The sequence below is a fragment of the Balaenoptera physalus genome (genome assembly GCF_965194825.1).
Source record: "Balaenoptera physalus genome assembly, chromosome: 1".
Taxonomy (NCBI): Eukaryota; Metazoa; Chordata; class Mammalia; order Artiodactyla; family Balaenopteridae; genus Balaenoptera; species Balaenoptera physalus.
In genome coordinates this window covers 154906859-154933632 of record NC_138882.1, presented here as the reverse complement: position 1 = coordinate 154933632, position 26774 = coordinate 154906859, and the positions used below count along the sequence as shown (strand labels likewise).

The window sequence follows — 26774 nt, the reverse complement described above, 5'->3', positions numbered from 1 at the left end:
TTTGATGATGGCCATTCTGACTGGTGTGAGGTGATACCTCATTGTAGTTTTGATTTGCATTTCTCTAGTAATTATTGGTGTTGAGCATATTTTCATGTGCTTTTTGGCCATCTGTATGCCTTCTTTGGAGAAATGTCTATTCAGATCTTCCCCCAGTTTTTGATTGGGTTATTTGTTTTTTTGATATTGAGCTGCATGAGCTGTTCGTATATTTTAGAGATTAATCCCTTATCAGTTGCTTTGTTTTCAAATATCTTCTCCCATTCTGAGGGTTGTCTTTTTGTTTTGTTTATGGTTTCCTTTGCTGTGCAAAAGCTTTTAAGTTGAATCAGATTCCATTTGTTTATTTTTGTTTTAATTTTCATTACTCTAGGAGGTGGATCAAAAAAGATCTTGCTGCGATTTATGTCAGAGTGTTCTGCCTATGTTTTCCTCTAAGAGTTTTCTAGTGTACGGCCTTACATTTAGGTCTTAGATCCATTTTGAGTTTATTTCTGTGTATGGTGTTAGGGAGTATTCAAATTTCACTCTCTTACATGTAGTTGTCCAGTTTTCCCAGCACCACTTATTGAAGAGACTATCTTTATTGGAAAGAGGAGGGTTATAAACGAACTCAATCAACCATATTTAATCAAGTGATATGTCCCCTTTTTTGCAGTTATTTTACTACCAAAGCACAGGAGGGTGGTTTATGTGAACTGGAAGTCCCCTTCAAAGCAGTGTCTCAGATGATTTGAAAAGAGCAGTTGAAGAGGTGTGCAAATGGATTTCATTAAACACAGTTCACACTTCAACAGCTCTTTCTGAGGACTTTAGCTTCAGGACTGTTACTATAGGAAATGTCATCATAGAGGAAAGTTATTTGGGAATGAAATATTTTACTTCTTCCTCAAAGAGGAGGTAGAGGAAACAGGACAGAGAAAAACATACAAGTAGATATATAACCATATATATGCAGATATATATATAATTCAGTAAAGAGGTCAGAAATTTAAAAATCAAGTGAAAATCCTACCATAAGAGAAGTTTAGCTTTGTTTCAGTTATGAATCAGAAACAAAGAAGAGAATTAAATTATTCATCTACAGTTCATAGCTACCAATATTTCTCCAACAGAATTTCTAGACATGGTGAAACATTCCTTTATATTTCAAAACTATGCTGCTTTCTCCTACATGTGCTAATTTTTTTCTCTAAAAGAGATAAAGACCTTGTAATGTGGCATGTTCTGGCATAAAGTGATAGTATTAATAGGAAGGAAATTTGATTCATGTCATATTAAAGATGATTTTTGTCTGTTTGTTATTGAGGTATAATTGACATATAAAATTATATTGATTTCAGGTGTACAACATAATGATTTGATATTTATACCCATTGTGAAATGACCACCACAATAAGTCTAGTTACCATCTGTCACCATACATACTTACAAATTATTTTTTTCTTTTTTTTTTCTTGTGATGAGAACTTCCAAGATTTACACTCTTGGAAACTCTCAAATATGAAAAACAGTATTAACTATAGTCACCATGCTATACATTACAATCCTGTGACTTATTTACTTTATAACTGGACGTTTGAACCTTTTGACCCCCTTCACCCATTTAACCCTTCCCTCACTCCCCTCCCATCTGGCAAACACCAATCTGTTCTCTGTATCTATTAGTTTGGGTTTTTGTTTGTTTGTCTGGCTGCTTGTCTTGTTTTTATTTGTTTGTTTTGTTTTGGTTTTTTGTTTTTTTGATCTCACATATAAGTGATATCATACAGTATTTGTCTTTCTCTGACTTATTTAACTTAGCATAATGCCCTCAAAGTCCATCAGTGTTGTTGCAAATGGCAGTATTTCCTTTTTTCCTTCTTGTTATGGCTGAATACTTTTAAATGTATATATGTACTTTAAAGACATTGTTAAATAAAAGCATTTGGATTTTATCCTGAGGACAATGGGGAGTCATGAAAGATTTTAAGCATAAAGAAATATGATCAGATGATTCACAGTATAGCTTTGGTGGCATTGTAGATGATGGACCAGAGAGAGGTTCGAAAGCTGCTGTACAAGTCCAGGAAACTTACTGATGACTTGGTCTAGGATAGAAGTTGTGGAGCTGAAAAGGTTGCAATATTTTATAACAATTCATTTAATAACAAGCAGAGGGAAACCAGAGTACATTGCCTAATACTTGCTCTTACCATCATCCTATGGGAAAATTCCAGTTTGGACAATGGGCTAAACCCATTGGTCAGGGACAAAACTCTGGATTAGAAAAGCAAACAGTATAGTAATCATGTAGGTCAGGAGGGTTCACAGGGCAGAAGTGATATAAGGTGACAATGTGAAGAGAAAGAGACCAACCATCAAGTAGACACATACAAACCAGGTACAGGATGTGGACACATGGATGTTGTCATTCAATATTTGCTCTAAAAGGTTTTTTTTTTTTCTTGTAGATCCATATGTTGTTTTTTGGTTTTTTTTTTTTAACATCTTTATTGGAGTATAATTGCTTTACAATGGTGTGTTAGTTTCTACTTTAGAACAAAGTGAATCAGCTATACATATACATATATCCCCATATCTCCTCCCTCTTGCATTTCCAGCATACTTATTTCTTTGAGAATGGAGAGAAGGGAATGACAGAATACATATATTAGAAATGAATTTTAAGGTAGAGAGAAATAAAGTGCATTTAATTAAAATGTTTTAGTGAGCCCTTACTCTCAAGAATACTCTCCATTTTTGAGAGCTAGTTGCAGTTTGCCATTCCCTGAAAGTATCATTATCTCTCTAGTATTCATGTCTTTCTGCATGACAAGAACTAGGTAGTCTTTCCCAAAAGCCAAAATTTACCGGATAAATTGTTACTAATCATTCAAGCTTTAGCTAATAGTAGCCTCCTCTAATAAGCATTGTCTGCAAACTTATCTCCCCAATACCATGCTGAAAAAGACATGCTTTTGCTATGTTTTATTACTCGGTATTTATTATATCGTGGTTAGCCTCAGACAAACCCCAGGCTTTGTCTGTTGTCCCAGACTCCCTTCCAGGTTAGCATTTGTTGTGGGCAAAGATATTTACTTTAGATGATAAATTTTGCAGTCAATTCAATCAGAGCCTTTGTGAGTCTCTCCCACTAAACTCCTTTAAACCAGGAACTGTATATTGTATTCTTCCCACAGGATAAAACATATCTGCTGGTTGGTAGATTTGTAAAGATGAAAAAAGTAAGATTCTTCCATATTCCTCAAAACAATCCAAATCAAGGACTCTGCCATAATTATGTACAAACTTAAAACACTTCTTCCTGAAACAGGACAGCTTATCTAAATGTGATGAGAATGAAGAGGGAGGGAACCTTCTACAAAAGGCAGATTAATTTTTCCTTAGAGATTCTATAACCCTACGCCTCACATACTACAAGATTTTATTTGATTTTTAAATATTTTGAAATTGTCTTCCAACATTAAAATTTTATACTAGGGAAGTTTTCTTACTTTAAAGGTTAATGGTCATAAGCTCTTCCTTTGTGGTAATCAATGACCAGATAATCTATTTTCTGCTATAATCACTTCATCCTGCAATTTAGGAAATTTAGTATCATATTTTTAACTTAAAGTTACAACAATATTTTTCTCAGAAGTTAAAAAGACCTAAAGGCAAAATTTTAAATTATGGAACTGCTAAATGCCTAACACAGAGATAAGTGCTTTCATATGGATCATGACCCCATGTAATGCAATAGTTTCAAGCACAGATTATGGAGCCAGACTGACTGGGTTTGGATCCCAGTTCAGATCACCAGCAATGTGATCTTGGTAAAATTATTCAACCTCTCTGTGTCTGTTTCCTCATCTGTTAAATGAAAATAATAACAATAGAATCTACCTCATAGGGTTGATATGAGACTTGAATGAATCACTCATGTCAAACACTTGGACCTCTGTATGGCACATAATAAATTCAATATTAGTGTTTATATTACTATTATTTTAATCTTACCCAACGTGGGTTCAAATACCCACTCTGATTCTTGGTTGGTTAACTGTATAGCCATGGCAAATTACTTAACCTCTCTAGGCCTCTACTTATCTGTAAGACAGAATAATAATACCTACCTCATAAGGCATGAGGATTCAATGAGATAAAGTATGTAAAAGAATGTGTGAGCCTCACATACTGCCTGTGACTATTAACCATTAGCCATTAATACACAGACCCAGATTCAAATCCTGACTCTACCACTTAGAAGCTGTGTAACCTTGACACATGTTTAACCTCTCTAAACTTCATTTTCTTCATCTGTGAAGCAGCATTAGTAACACTTACGTTACAGAATTGTGATAACTGTATTCACTTAATATACATTTAATGATCACCTATTATGTACTAGGCTCTTGACTAAGCCTTGGATACATGGTGGCAAACAGGAGCCCCTACAGACCCTACAAACTTCAAACATTTAAATGAGTACTTCTAGAATTAATATTGTTAAAATGGCCAAACTACCCAAAGCAATCTACAGATTTAATGCAATCCCTATCAAATTACCCATGACATTTCTCACAGAAAGAGAACGTATAATCCTAAAATTTTTATGGAACCATAAAAGACCCAGAATTGCCAAAGCATTCCTAAGCAAAAAGAACAAACCAGGAGGCATAACCTTCACACACTTCAGACAATACTGCAAAGCAACTGTAATCAAAACAGCATGGTACTGGCACAAAAACAGACATATTGATCAATGGAAGAGAATAGACAGCCCAGAAATAAACCCACACACCTACGGTCAATTAATCTTTGAAAAAGGAGGCAAGAATATACAATGGAAAAAAGACAGCCTCTTCAGCAAGTGGTGACACTTGATGATGTTGGGAAAGCTGGACAGCCACATGTAAATCAACGAAGTTAGAACACACCCTCACACCATACAAAAAAATACACTCAAAATGGCTTAAAAACTTAAATATAACACATGACACCATAAACTTCTATAAGAGAACATAAGCAAAACATTCTCGGACATCAATTGTACCAATGTTTTCTTAGCTCAGTCCCCAAGGCAACAGAAATAAAAGCAAAAATAAACAAATGGGACCTAATCAAACTTACAAGCTTTTACACAGCAAAGGAAACCATATGCAAAACGAAAATACAGCCTATGGGTTGGGAGAAAATATTTGCAAATGATGCAACCAACAAGTGCTTAATTTCCAAAACAGACAAACAGCTCATACAACTCAATAACAAAAAAACAAACAACTATAGTGTAGTTGTCAACAATCCTTGTCATTCCTTGGCTTGTAGCTATATCATTCGAATTTCTACCTCCATTTTCACTTGGCCATCTTCCCTCTGTGTACATCTGGATCCCTAAATATCTCTTCTCATATAGGGTGGATTAGGGTCCATCTTAATCCATCCAGTATGGTTTCATCTTAACTTGATTGCATCTTCAAAGTCCCTATTTCCAAATAAGGCAACACTCCCAGGTAGGGGTAGAAACTTCAAAATATCCTTTTTTGGGGGTACTGGGGTTGCAATTCAACCCACAATACCTGGTAAGATATATGTTTGCCAGAGTGTGGAATGTAAACCTGAAAAATATTCAGAGGCCCGCCACATGATGCAGTTTTTTAGGTATCCAATGCGATATGCCAGGACATCTTTAAGGTAAAGGAAAAGTCACTACACCATGTATCTCTTAGCATTAAGAAAGAAACACAGTACTTGGTAGGTCTCTTTGTACTTGTGGACTCTTCCTCCACACTTGGTAATATTGCATTAATTGCATTTATCAGGAGGCTCAGAAGGCTAATTTTAAGTGGGCAAAAAATGACTCAAGAGGAGCAACATAGCACGATAGCAGAGTAAGAAATCTTGGACCTGCCTTGTCCCCACAAACATACCACCTTAGTAACAAGATTCTCTTTGCGAGAAATCCAGAAACTAACTGAAATATTCCTGTACCCTGGGCAGGTGTGAAACTAGACTCACCAAATCTGGCAGGGAGAGTCAAGACGCAATCTCAACAGAATTTCTACAGCTGACATAGCACCGTATGATCAGAAAGAGACTTTCTAGCTCCCAGTTTCTCCCAGGGGAAGGAAAGAGTTGGCTCACATGTCCAGCACCCCAAGTTGTCCAAGTGGGATCCCCAAAGGTCTGGCTTCTCTGCTGCTACGCTTAGAGCTCTGACAGATTCTAGCACAGTCTAGTTGCCTGGGAGAGAAAGGAGACGGCAGCTTGGGCTGGTAAACACCATAGCTCCTTCTCTGGCACAGCACAAAGGGAGAAGATAAAAAATCAAGGCTCTCAGCTTCCCACTGGGGAAGGAAAGACTTGATCCATGTGTCCAGTACCCCAGCTTCTCTAAGACTGCACAAAGAACTGGCACCTGTCTTGCTTATCTTGGAACTCTGAGGGAATCAGAACAATCTAGCCACCTGGGGGAGATAGAGACAGAGATTTAAACTGGTGGACACCATAGCTCCTGCCTCCTTCTCAGCACGGAGTAGGTGGACAAAAACCAAGCTGCCTGATTCTCACTGGTGAGGGGAAAAGTTGGTCCAGGTATCCAATGCCACAATCTTTCCAGGGACTACTCAAAGGACAGGCTTCTAGCTTGCCTGTCTCAGAGCACTGAGGGGATCTGGGATCTGGCATAATCTAACCACCTGGGACAGGGTGGGGTGTCTAGTGAAAACAGAGATGAAGATTTGGGCTGGCAGTCACCATAGTCCTCCCTCCCAGTTAAGCACAGAGCCAGTGGACAAAAATCCCTAGTTCTTAGCTTCTCACTGGGGAAGTAAAGAGTTAGACAGAGCATCCAACAATATAACTTTTCCAGCGACTGACTGAGGAATTGGCTTCAGACTTGCTTGTCATGGTATACTGATGGTACCTGGCACATCCTAGATACCTGGGGTCTTCAAAGAACCAACAAAAGTGGGTTGGACTACCTCAAAGTTTCAAGAGGCCCTCAGAATCTCTGGCCATGCTTATTGGTAGAGGTTCTTCTCCTGTATGAGGCTAGTGCCTGAACAAGGGGAGAGGTAACTGCTCCATCCAATGTGCAGAAACCAACACAGAGAGTCAAGGAAAATGACAGTTCGGGCAGAGATGTTACCAAACAAAGGAACAAGATAAATCTCTAGGAAATACAAGCAAAATAACTACAAGATTAATAGAAATCAATTAACAAGATGGAAATAGTAAATACTTCCATAGCAGTAATCACTATAAACGTAAATGCATTAAATTTCTCAATCAAAAGGCACAGAGTGGTTGAATGGATTAAAAAAAAATGGACCCAACTATTTGTTATCTACAAAAAACTCACGTGAGATTTAAGAACAGAAACAGGTGAAAGAAAAGAGATGGAAAAGCTACTCCTCATAAATGGTACCAAAAGAAAGCAGGGGTGGCCATATTTATATCAGGAAAAAATAGACTTTAAGTCAAAATCTATCATAAGAGAAAAAGAAGGACATAACATAATGATAAAAAGGCCAATTCAACAGGAAGATAAAATAATCAAATATGTATATGCACCCAACAACAGAGTACCTAAATACATAAAGCAAATGTTGACAGAACAGAAAGGGAAATAGACAGCAAGACAATAATAGTAGGAGAATTCAATACCCCACTTTCAATAATAAATAGAATATCCAGATACAAAGTCAGTAAAGAAACAGAGGACGAACAACATTATAAACCTAAGAGAAATATACATAACATTCTGCCCAACAGCAGCAGAATACATATTCTTTTCAACTGAACATGGAACTTTATAGATCACAAGTTTGGTCACAAAACAAGTCTAAACAGATTAAAGAAGGCTGAAATCATGCAATGTATCTTTTCAGACCACAATGGAATAAAACTAAAATGAACAGCAGAAGAAAAATTGGAAATTCACAAATATGTGGAAATTAAATGACAAACTCTTGAACAACAATTTTGTCAGAAAAGAAATCAAAGAAAACTCCTAAAGACAAATAAACAAACAAACAAAACCCACAACATACCAAAACTTATGGGCTAAGGCAAGAGTAGTACTGAAAAGGAAGTTTACTGTGATAAACAGACACATTGAGAGAAAAGAAAGATCAAATGAACAACTTAATTTACACTTCAAGGAGCCAGAAGAACAAAATAAGCACAAAGTTAGCAGAAGGAAAGAAATAACAAAGATTAGAATAGAAATAAGTGAAATAGAGAATAGTAAAACAATGAAATTGAGTTTTTCTGAAAGATAAAACTGACAAACCCTTAGCTAAACTAAGAAAAAGGAAAGAAGACTCAAATAAATAAAATCCGAAATGAAAGAGGAGACATTACAACTGAGGCCACAGAAACAAAAAGGATTATAAAAGACTACTATGAACTACATCAACTGAATAATCTTTAAAAAAGTGGATAAATTCCTAGAATCATACAACCTACCAAGACTGAATTGTGAAGAAATAGAAAGTCTGAACAGATCTAAAACTAATATAGAGATTGAATCACTAATCAAAAACCTCGCAACAAAGAAAAGCCCAGGACCAGATGGATTCCCTGGTGAATTCTACCAAATATTCAAAGAAGAATTAATGCCAATAATTTTAAACTCTTCCAAAAAATTGAAGAGAAGGGAACACTTCCAAAATCATTTTATGAGGCCAGCATTATCCTGATACAAGGTATCTTTACCAGTTGACTTTGACAGACAAGTATATCACAAGAAAACAAAACTACAGGCCAATATCCCTGATGAATACTGATGCAAAAATCCTCAATAAAATACTGGAAAACCTAATCTAACAGCAAATTGAAATGATCATACACTATTAACAAGTGGGATTTATCCTTGGGATACAAGGATGGCTCAACATATGAAAACAAATTAATGCGATACACCACAATGACAAAATAAAGGGCAAAAATCACATATCTGTCTCAACAGAAGTTGAAAAAGGATTGAACAATAGTCAACATCATTTCATGATAAAAATGCTCAACACACCAGGAATAGAAAGAAACCATTTCAACATAATAAAGGCAATATATGAAAAGTTCTGCTGAAAGACTGAAAGCTTTTCCTCTAAGAACAAGGCAATGATGCCCACTCTTGCCAGTTGCTTAACATAGTACTAGAAGTCCTAGCCAGAGCAATTAAGCAAGAAAAATAAATAAAAGGCATTCAAATTGGAAAGGAAGAAGCAAAACTGTCCCTGTGTTCAAATGACATAATGTTATATATATAAAATCTGAAAGACTCACTTTTAAAAACTTTTAAAGCTACAAAATGAATTCAGTGAAGTTTTAGGATACAACATTGACATACAAAAATCAGTCTCATTTCTATTCACTAACAACAAACTATGTGAAAAGGAAATCAGGAAACCAATCCCATTTACAACAGCCCCAAAAGAATAAACTTAACAAAGGAAGTGGAAAACCTGTATACTGATAACTAGAAAACATTGATGAAAATAATTAAAGAAGAAACATATAAATGGAAAGACATCCCATGTTCATGAATTGGAAGACTCAGTATTCTTAAAATGTCCATGCTATCAAAGCAATCTACAGATTCAATGCAGTCCCTATCAAAACCCCAATGGCATTTTTTATAGAAATAGAAAAAATGCTAAAATCCACATAGAACCACAAAAGACAACAAACAGCCAAATCAATCTTATGAAAGAACAAAGTGGGAAGCATCAAAGTTCCCAGTTTCCAAATACATTTCAAAGCTACAGTAATCAAAAAAGTATGGTACTGGTATAAAGACAGAATTGTAGACCTATGGAATTCAATAAAGAGCCTAGAAATAAATTCACACATATATGATCAACTGGTCTTCAACAAGGGTGCCAAGAATATACAATCAATAAAGGGTGGTCTCTTCAACAAAAGTGTTAGTCAAATCGGTATCTGGGTATCCAGTTGCTAAAGATTGAAATTGGACCCTTTTGTTATACCCTAAACAAAAATCAACTCAAAATAGATTAAACACTTAAACATAAGATTGAAACTGTAGAATTCCTAGATGAAAACATAGAGAAAAACTTCATTACATTGGTATTGGCAATGATTTCCTTGATATGACACCAATAGCACAGGCAACAAAAGCAAAAATAGACCAGTGGGACTACACCAAACTTAAAAGCTTCTGCACAGCAAACAGAACAGTTAACAGAGTAAAAGGCAACCTACAGAATGAAAGGAAATATTTGCAAACTATATTTCTGATAAGGAATTAATCTTCAAAATATATAAGGAACTTGAACTCATAGTAAAAAAAAACTAATAATCTAATTAAAAATGGGCTAAAAACTAGACTAGACATTTCTCTAAAAAAGACATACAAGTGGCCAACAGGTAAATGGAAAAAAAAAAAACTTAATGTCACTAATTATCAGGGAAATGTAAATCAAAACCATGAGATACCACCTCACACCTGTCAGGATGACTATTATCAAAGAAAAAGAAAACCACAAAAGACGCAAGTGCTAGTGAGAATATGGAGACATTGGCACTCTTGGACACTGTTGGTGGGAATGCATAATGGTACATCTACTATGGAAAACAGTATAGAGGTTCCTCCAAAAAAAAAAAAAAAGAACTATCAGATGATCCAGCAATTCCACTCCTGGGCATTTATCCAAAATAATTGAAATCAGGATCTCAAAGAGATTATTAGCACTCCTATGTTCACTTCAGCATTATTTACAATAGTAAAGACATAGAAAAAACCTAAATATCCACAGATAGATGAATGAATGAAAGAAAATGTGGTGTATTCATACAATAGAATATCATTCAGCCTTAAAAAAGAAGGAAATTATGCAATACACAACAACAAGGATGAACCTTGAGAATATTATGCTAAGTGGTATTATATTAAGTCACCCTGACAGACAAATATTGCATGATTCCAACTCTTTGAGGTATCTAAAATAGTTAAATTCATAGAATCAAAGAGTCGAATGGTGGTTGTCAGGGGCTAAGAGGAGAGAGGAATGGGGAATAAACTAATCAATGGTCATAACATTTCAGTTAAGCAAGATGAATAAGTTCTGGAGATCTGCTATTCAAGATTGTACCTAAAGTCAACAATATTGCACTGTACACTTAAAAATTTGTTAAGAGAGTAGATCTCGTGTTAAGTATTCTTGCCAAAATAAAATTAAATTTAAAAAAGAGATCCAGGGCTTCCCTGGTGACGCAGTGGTTGAGAATCTGCCTGTTAATGCAGGGGACACGGGTTCGAGCCCTGGTCTGGGAAGATCCCACATGCCACGGAGCAGCTGGGCCCGTGAGCCACAACTACTGAGCCTGCGCGTCTGGAGCCTGTGACCCGCAACGGGGGGGGCTGCGATAGTGAAAGGCCCGCGCACCGCGATGAAGAGCGGTCCCCGCACCGCGATGAAGAGTGGACCCCACTTGCCGCAACTAGAGAAAGCCCTCGCACGAACCGAAGACCCAACACAGCCAAAAATAAATAATAAATAAATAAATAAAGTAGCTATTAAAAAAAAAAAAAAAAGAGATCCAATAATGCTAGAGACAACCATGATAGACAAGACACTGCAGAATCTATGACAAGCAGATCCCTGGAGTTCTAGAGCAAAAGATGCTTTCTGCAGTACAAAACTATCATGTGAAAAGCAGCTCCTGGAAAAGTCCTGATCCCTACTAAATACTGAGCTTCTAATCTTGAGACACCAAGTAATGGTGTAATTTAAGTGACAGGGAGCAAACCCTGACTCCAGTGACAGCTACCTCTGTTACACAAATGCCATTCCCTCAGCTCATGCCTATGGCCTCATGGAAGGTTCCCTGAGGAAGACAACTCAAGACTGACTAACAGATGGACTGGCTTGATATGTTGGCACAAGTTAAAAAAACACTTGTTGCTGCCATATAATATCACTCAGTTTTCCTTAAATGATGTGGTGATAGGAAAATCTCCCAGTGAACAGAGCTTAGAGCAGTACACTTACTTCTCTCCTTTGTATGGAGGTAGAAGTAGTACGAGGTAAAGATATACATGGACTTGTGGGCAATGGCAAATGTCTTGGTGGGTTGGTTGGTAACAAGACTGTAAAGAACAAGATTGAAAGACTGCAGTCATGGAGGTTTGGGACAGGGACATGGGAATGGAACAATGGGAATGGATACAAAGTACTCAAATCTTTGGTTATGAAGTCATAACCAAAAAAAAAGTTGAAGATCCTCCATGCTCATCAGACAATACCTAACACAGAGGAGGCATTAAACAAAAAGGTGGATGGAATAATTCATGCAGTGGACATCAGTCAACCTTGCATAACAGAAGAAAGAATAAATTAGACATGATGATAGAGATAAGGAAGCTGTGCATGAATCCTCCTGAGTGGGCTCCCTCTAACTAAGGCTAATCTACCTACAACCACTACTGTACCTGTTCATGGACACATTCTTTGTTGGATTTTCTTAATTTCCTGTCTTACTCTCCCTACTCCCCCACCTTTTCTTCCTGAGATGCCCACCTAAATATACAACCTTTATCTAAGTCCTTATCTCAGTATGAGATACAACTTTCCAATGTGAGCCAGGAAGAATTAGAAAATATAAACAGACCTATGACAAGTAATGAAGTTGAAACTGTAATTTAAAATCTTCCAACAAACAAAAGTCCAGAATCAGATGGCTTCACGGGCGAATTCTATCAAACATTTAGAGAAGAGCTAACACTGATCCTTCTCAAACTCTTCCAAAAAATTGCAGAGGAAGGAACACTCCCAAATTCGTTCTACGAAGTCACCATCACCCTGATACCAAAATCAGACAAAGATATCACAGAAAAAAAGAAAATTACAGACCAATATCACTGATGAACATAGATGCAAAAATCCTCAAAAAAATACTAGCAAGCAGAATCCAACAACATATTAAAAGGATCATACACCATGTTCAAGTGGGATTTATCCCAGGAATGCAAGGATTCTTCAATATATACAAATCAATGTGATACATCATATTAACAAGTTAAAGAATAAAAACCATATGAACATCTCAATAGATGCAGAAAAAGCTTTTGACAAAATTCAACACCCATTTACCATTAAAAACTCTCAAGAAAATGGGCATAGAGGGAACCTACTTCAATATCATAAAGGCCATATATGACAAATCTACAGCAAACTTCATACTCAATGGTGAAAAACTGAAAGCATTTCCACTAAGATCAGGAACAAGTAAAGGATGCCCACTCTTGCCACTCTTATTCAACATAGTTTTGGAAGTTCTAGCCATGGTAATCCGAGATGAAAAAGAAATAAATGGAATCCAAATTGGAAAAGAAGAAGTAAAACTGTCACTGTTTGCAGATGACATGATACTATACATAGAAAATCCTAAAGACGCCACCAGAAAACTACTACAGCTAATCAATGAATTTCATAAGGTGGCAGGATGCAAAATTAATGCACAGAAATGTCTGGCATTCCTGTACACTAACAACAAAAAACCAGAAAGAGAAATCAAATAAACAATCCCATCTACCATCGCAACAAAAAGGAAAAAATACCTGGGAATAAACCTACCTAAGGAGGCAAAAGATTTGTACTTAGAAAACTATAAAACACTGATGAAAGAAATCAAACATAACATAAACAGATGGAGAGATATACCATGTTCTTGGATTGTAAGAATCAATATTATGAAAATGACTATACTACCCAAAGCAATCTACAGATTCAATGCAATCCCTATCAAACTATCAATGGTATTTTTCACAGAATTAGAACAAAAAATTCTACAATCTGTATGGAAACACAAAAGACCCCGAATAGCCAAAGCAATCTTGAGAAAGAAAAACGGGGCTGGAGGAATCAGGCTACCCAACTTCAAACTATACTACAAAGCTACAATAATCAAGATAGTATGGTACTGGCAGGCACAAAAACAGAAATACAGATCAGTGGTACAGGATAGAAAGCCCAGAGATAAACCCACGCACATATGGTCACCTAATTTTTGACAAAGGAGGCAAGAACATACAATGGAGAAAAGACAGTCTCTTCAATAAGTGGTGGTGGGAAAACTGGATAGCTACATGTAAAAGAATGAAATTAGAACACTCCCTAACACCAGACACAAAAATAAACTCTAAATGGATTAAAGACCTAAATGTAAGACTGGATAAAACTTGTAGATGATAACATAGGAAAAACACTCTTTGACATAAACCACAGCAAGATCCTTTTTGACCCACCTCCTAGAATAATGAAAATAAAAACGAAAATTAAAAAACGGAACCTAATGAAACTTAAAAGCTTTTGCACAGCAAAGGAAACCATAAACAAGACAAAAAGACAACCCTCAAAATGGGAGTAAATATTTGCAAATGAAACAGTGGACAAAGGATTAATATCCAAAATATACAAACAGTTCATGCAGCTTAATATCAAAAAAAACAAACAACCCAATTAAAAAATGGGTGGAACATTTAAATACACATTTCATCAAAGAAGACATACAGATGGCCAAGAGGCACATGAAAAGATGCTCAACATCACTAATTATTAGAGAAATGCAAATCCAAACTACAATGAGGTATCACCTCACACTGGTCAGAATGGCAATCATCAAAAAAGCTACAAATAATAAATGCTGGAGAGGGTGTGGAGAAAAGGGAACCCTCCTACACTGTTGGTGAGAATGTAAATTGATACAGCCACTATGGAGAACAGTATGGAGGTTCCTTAGAAGACTAAAAATAGAACTACCATATGACCCAGCAATCCCACTACTGGGCATATACCCTGAGAAAACCATAATTCAAAAGCACACATGTATCTCAATGTTCACTGCAGCACTATTTACAGTAGCCAACACATGGAAACAACCTAAATGTCCAATGTTAGATGAATGGATAAAGAAGATGTGGTAAAAATATACAATGGAATATTACTCAGCCATAAGAAGGAATGAAATTGGGTCATTTGTAGAGATGTGGATGGACCTAGAGTCTGTCATACAGAGTGAAGTGAGCCAGAAAGAGAAAAACAAATATCATATATTAACGCATATATGTGGAATCTAAAATATCGTACAGATGAACCTATTTGTAGGGCAGGAATAGAGACATGGACATAGAGAATGGACATGTGGACACAGTGGGGAAAGGGGAGGGTGGGATGAATTGGGAGATTAGGTTTGACATAAATAGACTACCATGTGTAAAATAGATAGCTAGTGGGAACGTGCTGTATAGCACAGGGAGTTCAGCTCAGTGCTCTGTGATGACCTAGATGTGGGGGGAAAAGGGGGAGGGAGGGCCAAGAGAGAGGGAATATAGGCATACATATGCTGATTCACTTCACTGTACAGCAGAAACTAACACAACATTGTAAAGTAATTTTACTCCAATAAATAAATAAATAAATAAAATATACAACCTTTACCTAAGTCCTTATTTCAGTATGATTGTGAGAGGAACCCAATTTAAGGATCTGATATTGCAAGGTTTTTCTAAGGGTTGGAAATAACACTCAAAAATACACCAAGAAAAATTCTGGTACATTTTAGCACCCTTGAAATGGTGATATTATACATGTGCTAGAATTAGTACCTGAAGTTCATTGCTAGATATTGTGCTAAATTGTATGTTATCTCTAATTTGCACAATAATTCTACAATACAGATACTTATTTTCCTAATTTTAAGTAAACTTTAAGTGATAACATCAGCATGACATAACCAAGTACATGCTAAAGTTAATATATGAACCTAAGTCTGTCTGAAACCAAAAACTGTGTTTTTTGGTATTATACTATGTTACCTCTTGTTTAAAAAAAAATTAGTTAGCATGCCCTCTGGATTCATTCATGTTGTCACAAATGGCAGGATGTCCTTTATATGGCTGAATAATATTTCATTATATATTATATTTGTATATATATATATTCCATCACTCATATATATCACATGTGTATGTGTATATATATACATCATATTTTCTGTATCCATTCATCCAGCAAAGTACATTTAGGTTGTTTCCACATCTTGCTATTGTGAATAATGCTGCAGTGAAGTTGATTTCATAGATACAGAGAAAAGAATGGTGGTTGCCTGGGGCTGAGGGAAGGGGAAATGGGGTGATGTAGGTCAAGGGGTACAAATTTTCAGTTATAAGTTCTGAGTCTCTAATGTACAGCATGGTGATTAGAGTTAAAGAATATGTTATTGTATACTTGAAAATTTCTGAGAGTAGATCTTAAGCATATTCACCACAGGGTGGGGAAATGAGATAACTATGCTAATTATGTAAGGTGATGGATGTGTTAATTATCATGATTTTGGTACTTATTCTACAATATACATGTATATCAAATCATTACATCATACATCTTAAATATATGCAATTATATTTGTCAACTATTCCTCAATAAAGTTAAAAAAACAACAAAGTATATCAGCCATCTGGATATCTAAAAGAAAAGTTCAGGTGCAGTATTAAGCTAAAAACCCTGATTTCAGTCATAGCATATTTTAATGCTGCACCAATAATAAAGACTATTTTATTTTCTTTCAAAGGGAAATAGAACATTAATTTTTAAAGATTACACAAATAAATGTAGTAAAACTCCATCGGGGGATTAAAAATAAAAGTTTTTAAGTTTTTATTTCTATTGTCTGAAATGATATATAAATAACTGAACCATATCTTTATTTCATTGATGCTTTTTCATGCCATGGTAATTTAATACAACATACTAAATCTCTCAGGCTAACCAATTAATTTGAAGTATGAATTATAGTGCACTTATCACATTCAATACACATATATGCATATCAATCATAAAAGAATAATCAAATTGCATATGATGGCAACCAAACACAGTATTTATTTGGATGGCTTATTTTAAAACAGTAGTAAACTTTTCATTTGTCTTTATCATAAAACCTTTTCCTATATATCTTATCACCTAGTGAGAAATTTTCAACAATATGTTTATTATTCATGTCATAAGTTGACCTATAATGTGATACATACATGCAGTGGTTAAAAGTATGGCCTGTGGAGCCAGGAAATTCTCAGTTTCAAATTCAGCTACACCACTTGTCAGTCATGCAATTCAAGGTAAATAACTTTACATCTCTGAGCATCACTTTCCTCACCTACAAAGAGAGATATAATACCTCAGAAGTCTTTTGTGTGTGTTAAATGAGATAAACTATGTATATCATTCCTTACAGGGTGTGGCAAACAATAAGTAATAAAGTGATAATTACTATTGTTTTCTTCCCTTTATGTTCTTGCTGCTATTAGTTAAATTTTTATTTAAATGTAAAAATATTTTTATTAATCTTAAAATCTCACTTTATGAAGACCATTTTTTCACTATCTGTCCTCCTTCATTTATTAATTTCTCTGGTGCTCTCTCTCGCTCTCTCTCTCTCTCCCCACTCCTTCTGGGGCTCCCATAATGCATATACTGATCTCTTTGATGGTACTGCATAAACCCCTTAAGCTTTCCTCACTCTATTTCGTTCTTTTTACTTTTGTTCCTCTGATTGCATTATTTCCAATGATATGTATTCAAATTCACTGATTCTTTCTTCTGCTTTAGTCTGCTGTTGAAGTCCTGCAGGAAGTTTTTTCAGTTCAGTTACTGTGTTCTTCAGCTCCATGCTTTCTATCAACATTTGGTACTTACAGCATTATCTCTCTCTCTGATGAAATTCTCACTTTGTTCATGCAATGTTTTCTTGACCTTGGTAAAAATCTTTATGACAGTTATTTTGATTTCTCTGTCAGGTAAATCATGTAACTCCATTTCTTTAGAGTCAGTTTCTGATAGTACACTAGGTGCTAAGGAACAAAAATTAATAAGAAACCATCACTGACTTCAAGGAATTTTCAGTGATAAGGAAAAGGAAAGAGATCATTAAATGACTGCAATGCAATAAAAACTATCATAGCAGAGGCCTGTAAATCATAGAAGAGGTGCCTGTAAATATACAGGTAGAGACGGCCAAATCTGCCTGGGAGGTGCTGTTTCTCAGAGGAAGAAATGCTGGCCTGAGTCTGAATTAACATTTTACCAAGTAGAGAAAGGCATCTGGGGCACAGAGAAAACAGCATCTGCAAAGGTACATAGACTTGAGAGAAGTTGGTGGACTGGGGAACAGCAAGCAATTAAATATGGCTTTTTATCAAAGCTAACAGAAAATTAATCTTTCCACATCTTTTTAATTGTTGGTAAAAACAACCATGGTACTTAGGGTTCAGAGAACTGTCATACAACTGGAATGTCCCTTCAATCACACACACACACATGCAAGCACATTATTCAAAACCAAAAATAATCAACAATTGTTTATAAAACAAAGTTATGTTTAACTTTCTCATTAATATTTTCAACATATTCTGAATACCTACTATGTGCTTATATGCCATGCAGAGTATGAGGCTCAGATATAAAGAAGTTAACAAGATTCAACTACAACTGGGTGGAAATTCACAATTAAGCCCTGTTCTCCCCTATCAGAATACTCACAGCATTTGCTGTTTACGAAGTATATTACTTTTTCTGTTTTGTTTGTGTTCAACTGAATCTTCTCTTTAATTGCTTCTTTATACAGAAGACTGCTCTCAGAAAGACTAAGAACCAGGTACACAGTAGACATTGAATAATTAATAATTTACCAAGTATTCAAATTATATTAGTTTTATCCCAAAAGAAATAATATCTGGGTAAGTATTTGATAAAATATAAGGTACTGCATAAATGTTCATTAGTACTGCCATTATCCTTCTAATCATTTATCACAACAAAAACATAGCACTTCATTTTTAAGTATTTCCAAGTTAATTCATTCAAAATAGATCTTTCCTGACAACTTATTTCATTATGGTAAAAAATTAAATGGGTTCAATCACACTAAATGGTCAGATGGCATTAGATTCCAAAAACAACTCACTAGACAAGCTCATAAGAAAAGTCCTTTGATACACTCACCACTTTCAAAGCAAGCATCAAAGATAAGATGTCCTTTCTTGGGCTGTCCAAAGTATCCAGTTGGAAGCACCATATATTTGCTCACATTCCCTCCGATGGTATCATCATTTCCCAGATCATTGCCTATTGTTCAAAAAATTGGCTCATGTTAAACAGAAATCATAATGCATTTAGTAACAGAAGTCCAATAAAATTTTTATCATTAATTTCCCCCCTCCCCTGTAATTTGGTGCTTATCCAGGCATTAAAAAAATTAACCACATATTGTGGTACAGTAGAAAGAGAATAGATTTTTAAACCAAAAAGATATGGGCTCAAATCTTATCACTACTACATATTAATTCTCTGTGTCACAAAGCAATCAACCGAATCCCTTTAAGCCTCAGTTTCTCTCATCCACAAAAAGGGAATGGTAAAACCCATATTTCTAAATTGTGTTATGAGAATTAGGTATGAAAAATATCTAGTATAATTACTGAAATGCAAAAGATGTTTGTATTGCAGTGCACAAGTGAGACTCATTGTAAGAGGCAGAGCTGTAAAAGAAAAAAATCCTCTACACCTGGGGAAAGAGCAGCAAACAGTCCTGGGCCTAAGACTATATATCAACATTATTGAAGGTCCCGTACCCCTGGGGAAGGAGTAAAAAACAATCTCTCACAAAACATATCAAAGATTCAAAGCAGAATTAAAAGAGGAAAGAGAAGTGGGATCACTAAGAAAACGCCACTCCAAGACCAGAACATACAGGGCCTGCCTAAGACCTAGGCTAGACCAGTATAACAGAAACAATATAGCAAGCACTGGATAACAAACAAAGCAATCTAATTCTAGCATAGGGACAAAAGCATAGATAGAAGCCCCCTCTGTAATAGGAGTATCCAAGGGAAGGACAAAAGTTTAGGGTGGAGCAGAACATTGAAGAAAAACCCTCAATCACCCTAGCCCTTTCCTTCATGAATAAAGTATCACTAGAAGCATATGAAGCCAGTGGCAAACTGAAGACAACCATAGCAACAATGAAACTCAAGCCAGCTTAACTCCTGACTGGGTAGATATAAGCCCTCAAACAAATGCACCTAGGAGAAGAGGTGCAAGCATTGTGACATATAGTATTTATATCATTCTCTACAGTTCTACATGAGTTATACAGTATTCAATAAAAAATTGTGGAACATACAAAAAACTCAAGAACAAAACAACCTACTATCTTGGGAGAAAAAATAAACAAAACTAAATTCAGAAATGACCAGATACTGGAATTATCAGACAATAAATTTAAAATAACTAAGAATAATATGTTAAATTTTCTAGTAGAAAATGAGGACAAAATGCATGAACAAATGGAGAATTTCAGTAGAGATGGAAATTACAATAATAAGCCAAAAGGAAATGCTAAAGCTAAAAAACACAATAAAAGAGGTAAAGAATGTCTTCAGTATACTCATCAGTAGGCTTGACGTAGATGAGGAAAGAACTGTGAACTCCAAATCAATAGAAATAAACTGAACAAAAACAAGGAAAAGAAAAGAAAAAAAACAGCACCTAAGAGTTGTGGAATAAAATAAAATAATCTAATGTATGTATAACTGGAATTCCAGAAGGAGATGGGAGGGCAGAAGAAATATTTGAAGAGATAATACCTGAAATTTTCCCACATTTAATGAAGGATATACAACTACAGGCCCAAGAAGCACCAAGCAGAATATACTTTTTACCTTGGTATTTCATATTTAAAAATATAAATCACATAAAAATGAACTAAGATAAAAAATTAGACTGCCCATAAGAAACTGAAAAACAGAAAAAGGAATAACATCTTTAAGTTACTGAAAGAAAAAAATGTCAACCTAAAATTTTAGACCTGGGACTTCCCTGGTGGTTCAGTGGTTAAGATTCCACACTCCCAACGCAGGGGGCCCGGGTTTGACCTCCAGTCAGGGAACTAGATCCCACATGCCACAACTAAGAGTCCACATGCCACAACTAAAAAGAGCCCGTATGCTGCAACTAAAAGATCCTGCATACCACAATGAAGATCCTGCACACAACAATGAAGATCCCATGTGCTGCAACTAAGACCCGGTTGCAGCCAAATAAATAAATAAATAAATTTTTTTAATAAATAAATAAATAAAATTTTAGACCCAGTGGAAATATCCTTCAAAACTTAAAGCCACAGGGCTTCCCTGGTGGCACAGTGGTTGAGAGCCTGCCTGCCAATGCAGGGGACACGGGTTCGAGCCCTGGTCTAGGAAGATCCCACATGCCGCAGAGCAACTAGGTCCGTGAGCCACAACTACTGAGCCTGCACGTCTGGAGCTTGTGCTCTGCAACAAGAGAGGCTGCGACAGTGAGAGGCCCGTGCACCGCGATGAAGAGTGGCCCCCGCTCGCCGCAAGTAGAGAACACCCATGCACAGAAATGAAGACCCAACACAGCCATAAATTAATTAATTAATTAATTAATTTTTTTAAAAAAATTAAAACTTAAAGCCACGATAAAAGTATTTTGAGAAAAACAAAAGATGAGAAAATTCATTATCAGCAGTCTGGTATTATAAGAAATTTTAAAGAGAGTTCTTCAGGCAAAAGGAAAAATGATACCAGACAGAAACAAAGGACGGAAGGACTCGAGAAATAATATACATTGACATAAATATAAATGTTATTTATAATCACTCTAAAAGATATATGACTAGCTAAAGAAAAGATAAGAGTAATGAACTGTGGGTTTATGCCATAAGTAAGAGTAAAATATATAGCAGTAATAGCACAAAAGATTGGATGAAGCAATTGGAAGCATTGTCTAAATTTCTTAAACTAAATATAAAACTGCATAATATTGTTTGAAAGTAGATGAACTATAATAAAGATGTATATTGAAAAGCCTAGGATAAACACTAAAAAATAGTTTTAAATAAGCCAATAGTGAAGATAAAATGGAACTAAAAGAAATAGCTAATTAATCCAAAAGGAAGCAGAAAACAAAAGAGGAGAAAGGGAACAAAGAACAGATGGAGCAAGTAGACAAAAACTACCACAATATTATAATTAAATGCAAACATATATTAAATAATCTTACATGTAATTTAGGCAATTTTATAATAAATTTATGCCAGATTAAATACATAGGAAAAACCAATGAGATGTTGTCTATAGAAAATCAGGTTTAAATATAAAGACATGGGTAAGTTAAAAGTAAAAGGATTTAAAAGACATGCCATGCAAACAATAACCAAAACAGACACAGAGAGGCTATACTAAGGTCAGCCAGTGTAGAATTAAGAACAAGAAATAATACTAGGCATAAAGAGAGACATTATATAATAAGGGAGTCAATTCACCAAGAATACAAAAAATCCTAAATATGTATGCACCTAAAAACAGAGCTTCAAAACACATGAAGGATAATTGATAGAAATAATTACATTGGAACTCCTTCAACACTACCATCTCTGTAATCAATAGAACTTGACAAATTAACAACATAAGGAATGAAAAGTGGAACATCACTAAAATCCTACAGGCATAATAAGGGAATATCATGAACAACCTTAAGCCATAATTTTGTGAACTAAGATGAAATGACAAAGCAGACGAGTACATTACAAAAAAAGAAAACTAAATTACCAGCCTTCCTTATGAATGCAGACTCAAAATCCTCAGCAAATTATTAGCAAATCAATGTAAAAAGTATAATACATAATGACCAAGTACAATTTATCTTGGGAATGCAAGATTCATTCAATATTCAGAAATCAACGCAGTTCACCATATCCACAGACTAAAAATCAAATCTATATGATCATCCCAGTAGATGGGGAAAAAATTCTGATAAAATTAAATATCTATTATCAGCATGAGAAGAGTTAAAGGGAATTCCTCAACCTGACTAAGGTATATATTTATATGTTATATAATATATATAAAGAATACAGCTAAATTATATTTAATTGTTAAAGAATAAAATTTTTCTGCCTAATACTGGACACATGACAAGGATGCCCATTCTCATCACTCCTATTCAACATCATTCTAAGGGTTCTAAACAAGAAGACAAGAAAGAGAAAACAAGAGGACAAAAAGGAGAAATAAAAGGTATACATACTGTCTTTATTCATAGACAATATAATTGTCTAGATAGAAAATCTCAAAAAATTTACTAAAAGCTACTATATGTAATAAATGAGTTCAGCAAGGTTACAGGACAAAAGGTCAACATAAAAAATCAATTGTATTTCTTATACTAGCAACAAACAACTGTAAATTAAAATAAAAAGCACTAACGTGTACAATAATGCCAAAAAATACAAAATAGGTATAATCTGACAAATCTGTGCAAGATCTGTATGCTTAAAATTAAAAACACTGATAGGATATATCAAAAAGGGCCTAAATAAGTAGAAAAATAAACCATGTTAATGGATTAGAAGACTCACTATTGCCAAGATATCAATTCTCCATAAATTGATCTATAGACTCAGCACAACCGCAACCAAATATCCAGCAAGCTGGTTCTAAATTTATGTGGAAAAGTAAACAAACTAAAACAACCAAAACAATTTTCTTAAGGAATAGTATGGAATTAGAGAGGTGATAGACACATACTTCATTGGAACAGAATAGACTGTGTAGAAATACATCCACACGTATATGGTCAGTTGCTTTTTAATAAAAGTACAAAAGTAATTCAATGTATAGAGGGTAAGTTTACCCCAAATGGTGTTGGACAAGTTAGTAATCCATATACTAAAACCAACCACACATCACACATAAAAATTAATGCAAAATAAATCAAACACCCAAATGTAAAATATAAAACTTATAGAAGAAAATATGAAAGTTTTCCACACACAAAAAAAGAATGAGGTTAGACCCTTACCCGACACCATAGACAAAAATTAACTCTAAATGGATCAAAGACCTACATGTAAGAGATGAAACTATAAAACTCTTAGAAAAAAACAGAGGGAAATCTCCATGTCATTAATTCTTGATTTGGCAATGATTTCTTGGATATGACACCAACAGCACTGCCAACAAAAGAAAAAAATAAAATAAACTTCATCTAAATTAAAAACATGTGTGCATTAAACACCATCAACAGAGTAAAATGACAACCTACAGAATGGAAAAAAAAAAATCTGTGAATTACATATCTGATAAGAGGTTAACATCCAGAATATATAAAGAACTCCTACAACTCAGCAATCAAAAAAAAAAAAAAAATCCAAAATAGGCAAAGAACTTGAATAGACATTTCTCCAAAGAAATACAAGTAGCCAATAAGCACATAAAAAGATACTCAACATCACTAGTCATTAAGTAAAAGCAAGTCAAAACCATGAGCTACCACTTCCCACCTATTAGGATGGCCACTATCAAAAAAATGAAAAATAATTTGGCCAGGACATAGAAAAACTGGAACCCTTGTACATTGCTGGTGGGAAATTATAATGGTACAGCCACTGTGGAAAACAGTCTGGTGGCATAAAAACAGTTTCAAACATAAAATTACCATAGATCCAACAATTCCACTCCTAGGCATATACTCAAAAGAACTGAAATTAGGGACTCAGATACTTGTACACCAATGTTCATAGCAACATTATTCTCATAGCCAAAAGATGGAAACAACCCAAATTCCATCAATATATGAATAAAATTTTTAATATTGTAGATACACACAATGAAATATTTATTATTCAGCCATAAAAAGGAATGAAATTCTGATACAGGCTACAACATGGATGAACCCTCAAAACATTAGGCAAAATGATAAAAGCCAGACAATGACAAATATTGTATGATTCCACTTATATGAGGTACCTAGAATAGGCAAATTCATAGAGAAAGAAAGTAAAATAGAGGTTACCAGGAGCTGGATGGAGGAGGGAATGGGAGTTATTATTTAATAGGTAGAGAAAGTTTCCATTTAAGATGATGAAAAAGTTCTGGAAAAGGGTAGTGGTGGTGGTTACACAACAGTGTGAATGTATTTAATGCCACTGAATTGTACACTTAAAATGGTTAAAATGTTAAATGTTATGTACATTTTACCACCAAAAAAACCCTTAAACATGAAATAAATGGAAAGTATTTTTTTAAGTGGCCAAATGAAAAAAAAAGTATGAGAATATCTGTGTATCCTTATGTTAGGCAAGATTTTACTATATAAGACATGAAAATCACAAACCATAAAATAAAAAAGTTATAAACTAGATTTTATTAAATTAAAATTCGCTGCTCTTTGAAAGGCATTATTAATTAAAAGAAAAAGTCAAACCACGGACTGAGAGAAAATACTTGCAACACACATATCTGATTAAGGACTATATCAAGAATACATAAAAGATTTTATCAGATATTTCACCAAAGAGGATAAATAGGTATCAAATAAGTCCATGAAAAGATGCCCAACAGCATTAGTCAATAGGGAAATGCAAATTAAAACCACAATGAAATACTACTACATACTTAAAAAGGCTAAAATCAAACTGACCAAACCAAAAATTGATGATGACACACTCAATTGAAACTTTCATGCATTTCTAGTAGAAATGTAAAGTGGTATAACCACCCTGAAAAATAGTTTAGCACTTTGTTATAAAATTAAATATACACTTAACATACAACCCAGATATTCCACTCTTAGGTGGAATACCAAAGAGATGTAAAAACATATGTTCAGAAAAAAAAAAAAAAACCTACACATGACTGTTTACAGCAGCTTTGTTCATAATCACCCCAAAACTGGAAACAATCCAAATGCTTTCAACTGGTGAATGTATAAACAATCTCTGGTACATCCATGCAATGGCATACAAATCAGCAATAAAATGGAAGAAATTATTGACACACATGACCACATGCATGAATCTCAAGTGCACTATAATAAAAGGAAGAAGCCGAACTGTAAAGTCTACATCCTTTATAATCCAATTATATAACATTTTTAAAAGGCAAAATTAGGTATTTTAAAAAAACAAAACCAAAAATCTGTGGCTGTCAGGGGCTGCAGATAAAAAAAGGGGTTGACTACAATTTAATCAATCAAATTGTACAATCAAATGTATAATACAATCAAAATTTTGAAATCTTCTTTGACCCCTGCCTATCTCAGCAGAGTTATATATACCTTCCTCTCATTTTCCAGAGTGGTATATATGCACACATGTGTGTTTAGTGGTGAATGTCTGCAACAGTGACTTGCAAACTCTTCCAGAAAACTCCTCAATGTACTCAGGGATAGTGGAGAGGAAAGCAGTTGCTAATATGACAACTACGAGCCATGAGAGAGTAACTAGGAATAGATCCATACTTCCACCATAAACAACTAGAAAACTGGACAAATATATACAAAACAACTCTTTTCAGACTTACATGACAAGCAGTTGCCAAACTGTGATGCCTGAGAGAAAGGGAAAAAATGAGGTGCACCTAATGTTCGTACTAGTTTTTAGTTTAGTGGCACTTTCTGGAAGATGGTACAAGAAGAGGGTTCCCAAACACAACAGGGTTGTTTACTGAGTTGAGAAGATAGAAGTAAGAGTTTGGAGAGACTGAGCAAAGTTTGAAGGTCAGACTATTGAAGAGGAGAGCACTACGAGAGCCAGAGCACCAAAATTCTACAGAATACCTGCTTAAGACCTTGTCTGAATGCAAAGCCATGTACAGTGAAACTCCATGAGACCAGACAAAGAGTGACTAGGAAGCTGTAGATTAACGATTTCCAAAGTGCACAGGGCTGGGAAACATTCAA

General features: G+C 35.0%; 1 protein-coding gene across 1 annotated transcript in view; it reads right to left on the bottom strand.

The window, feature by feature from the left end:
* The window catches only part of AGBL4 (AGBL carboxypeptidase 4), a 1388494-nt gene that overhangs the window by 1232776 nt on the left and 128944 nt on the right, over positions 1-26774 (bottom strand). Inside the window, exon 2 of the mRNA XM_082431251.1 lies at positions 19011-19133. Coding sequence (XP_082287377.1) covers positions 19011-19133 — 123 coding nt within the window. The remainder of the gene's footprint in view (positions 1-19010; positions 19134-26774) is intronic.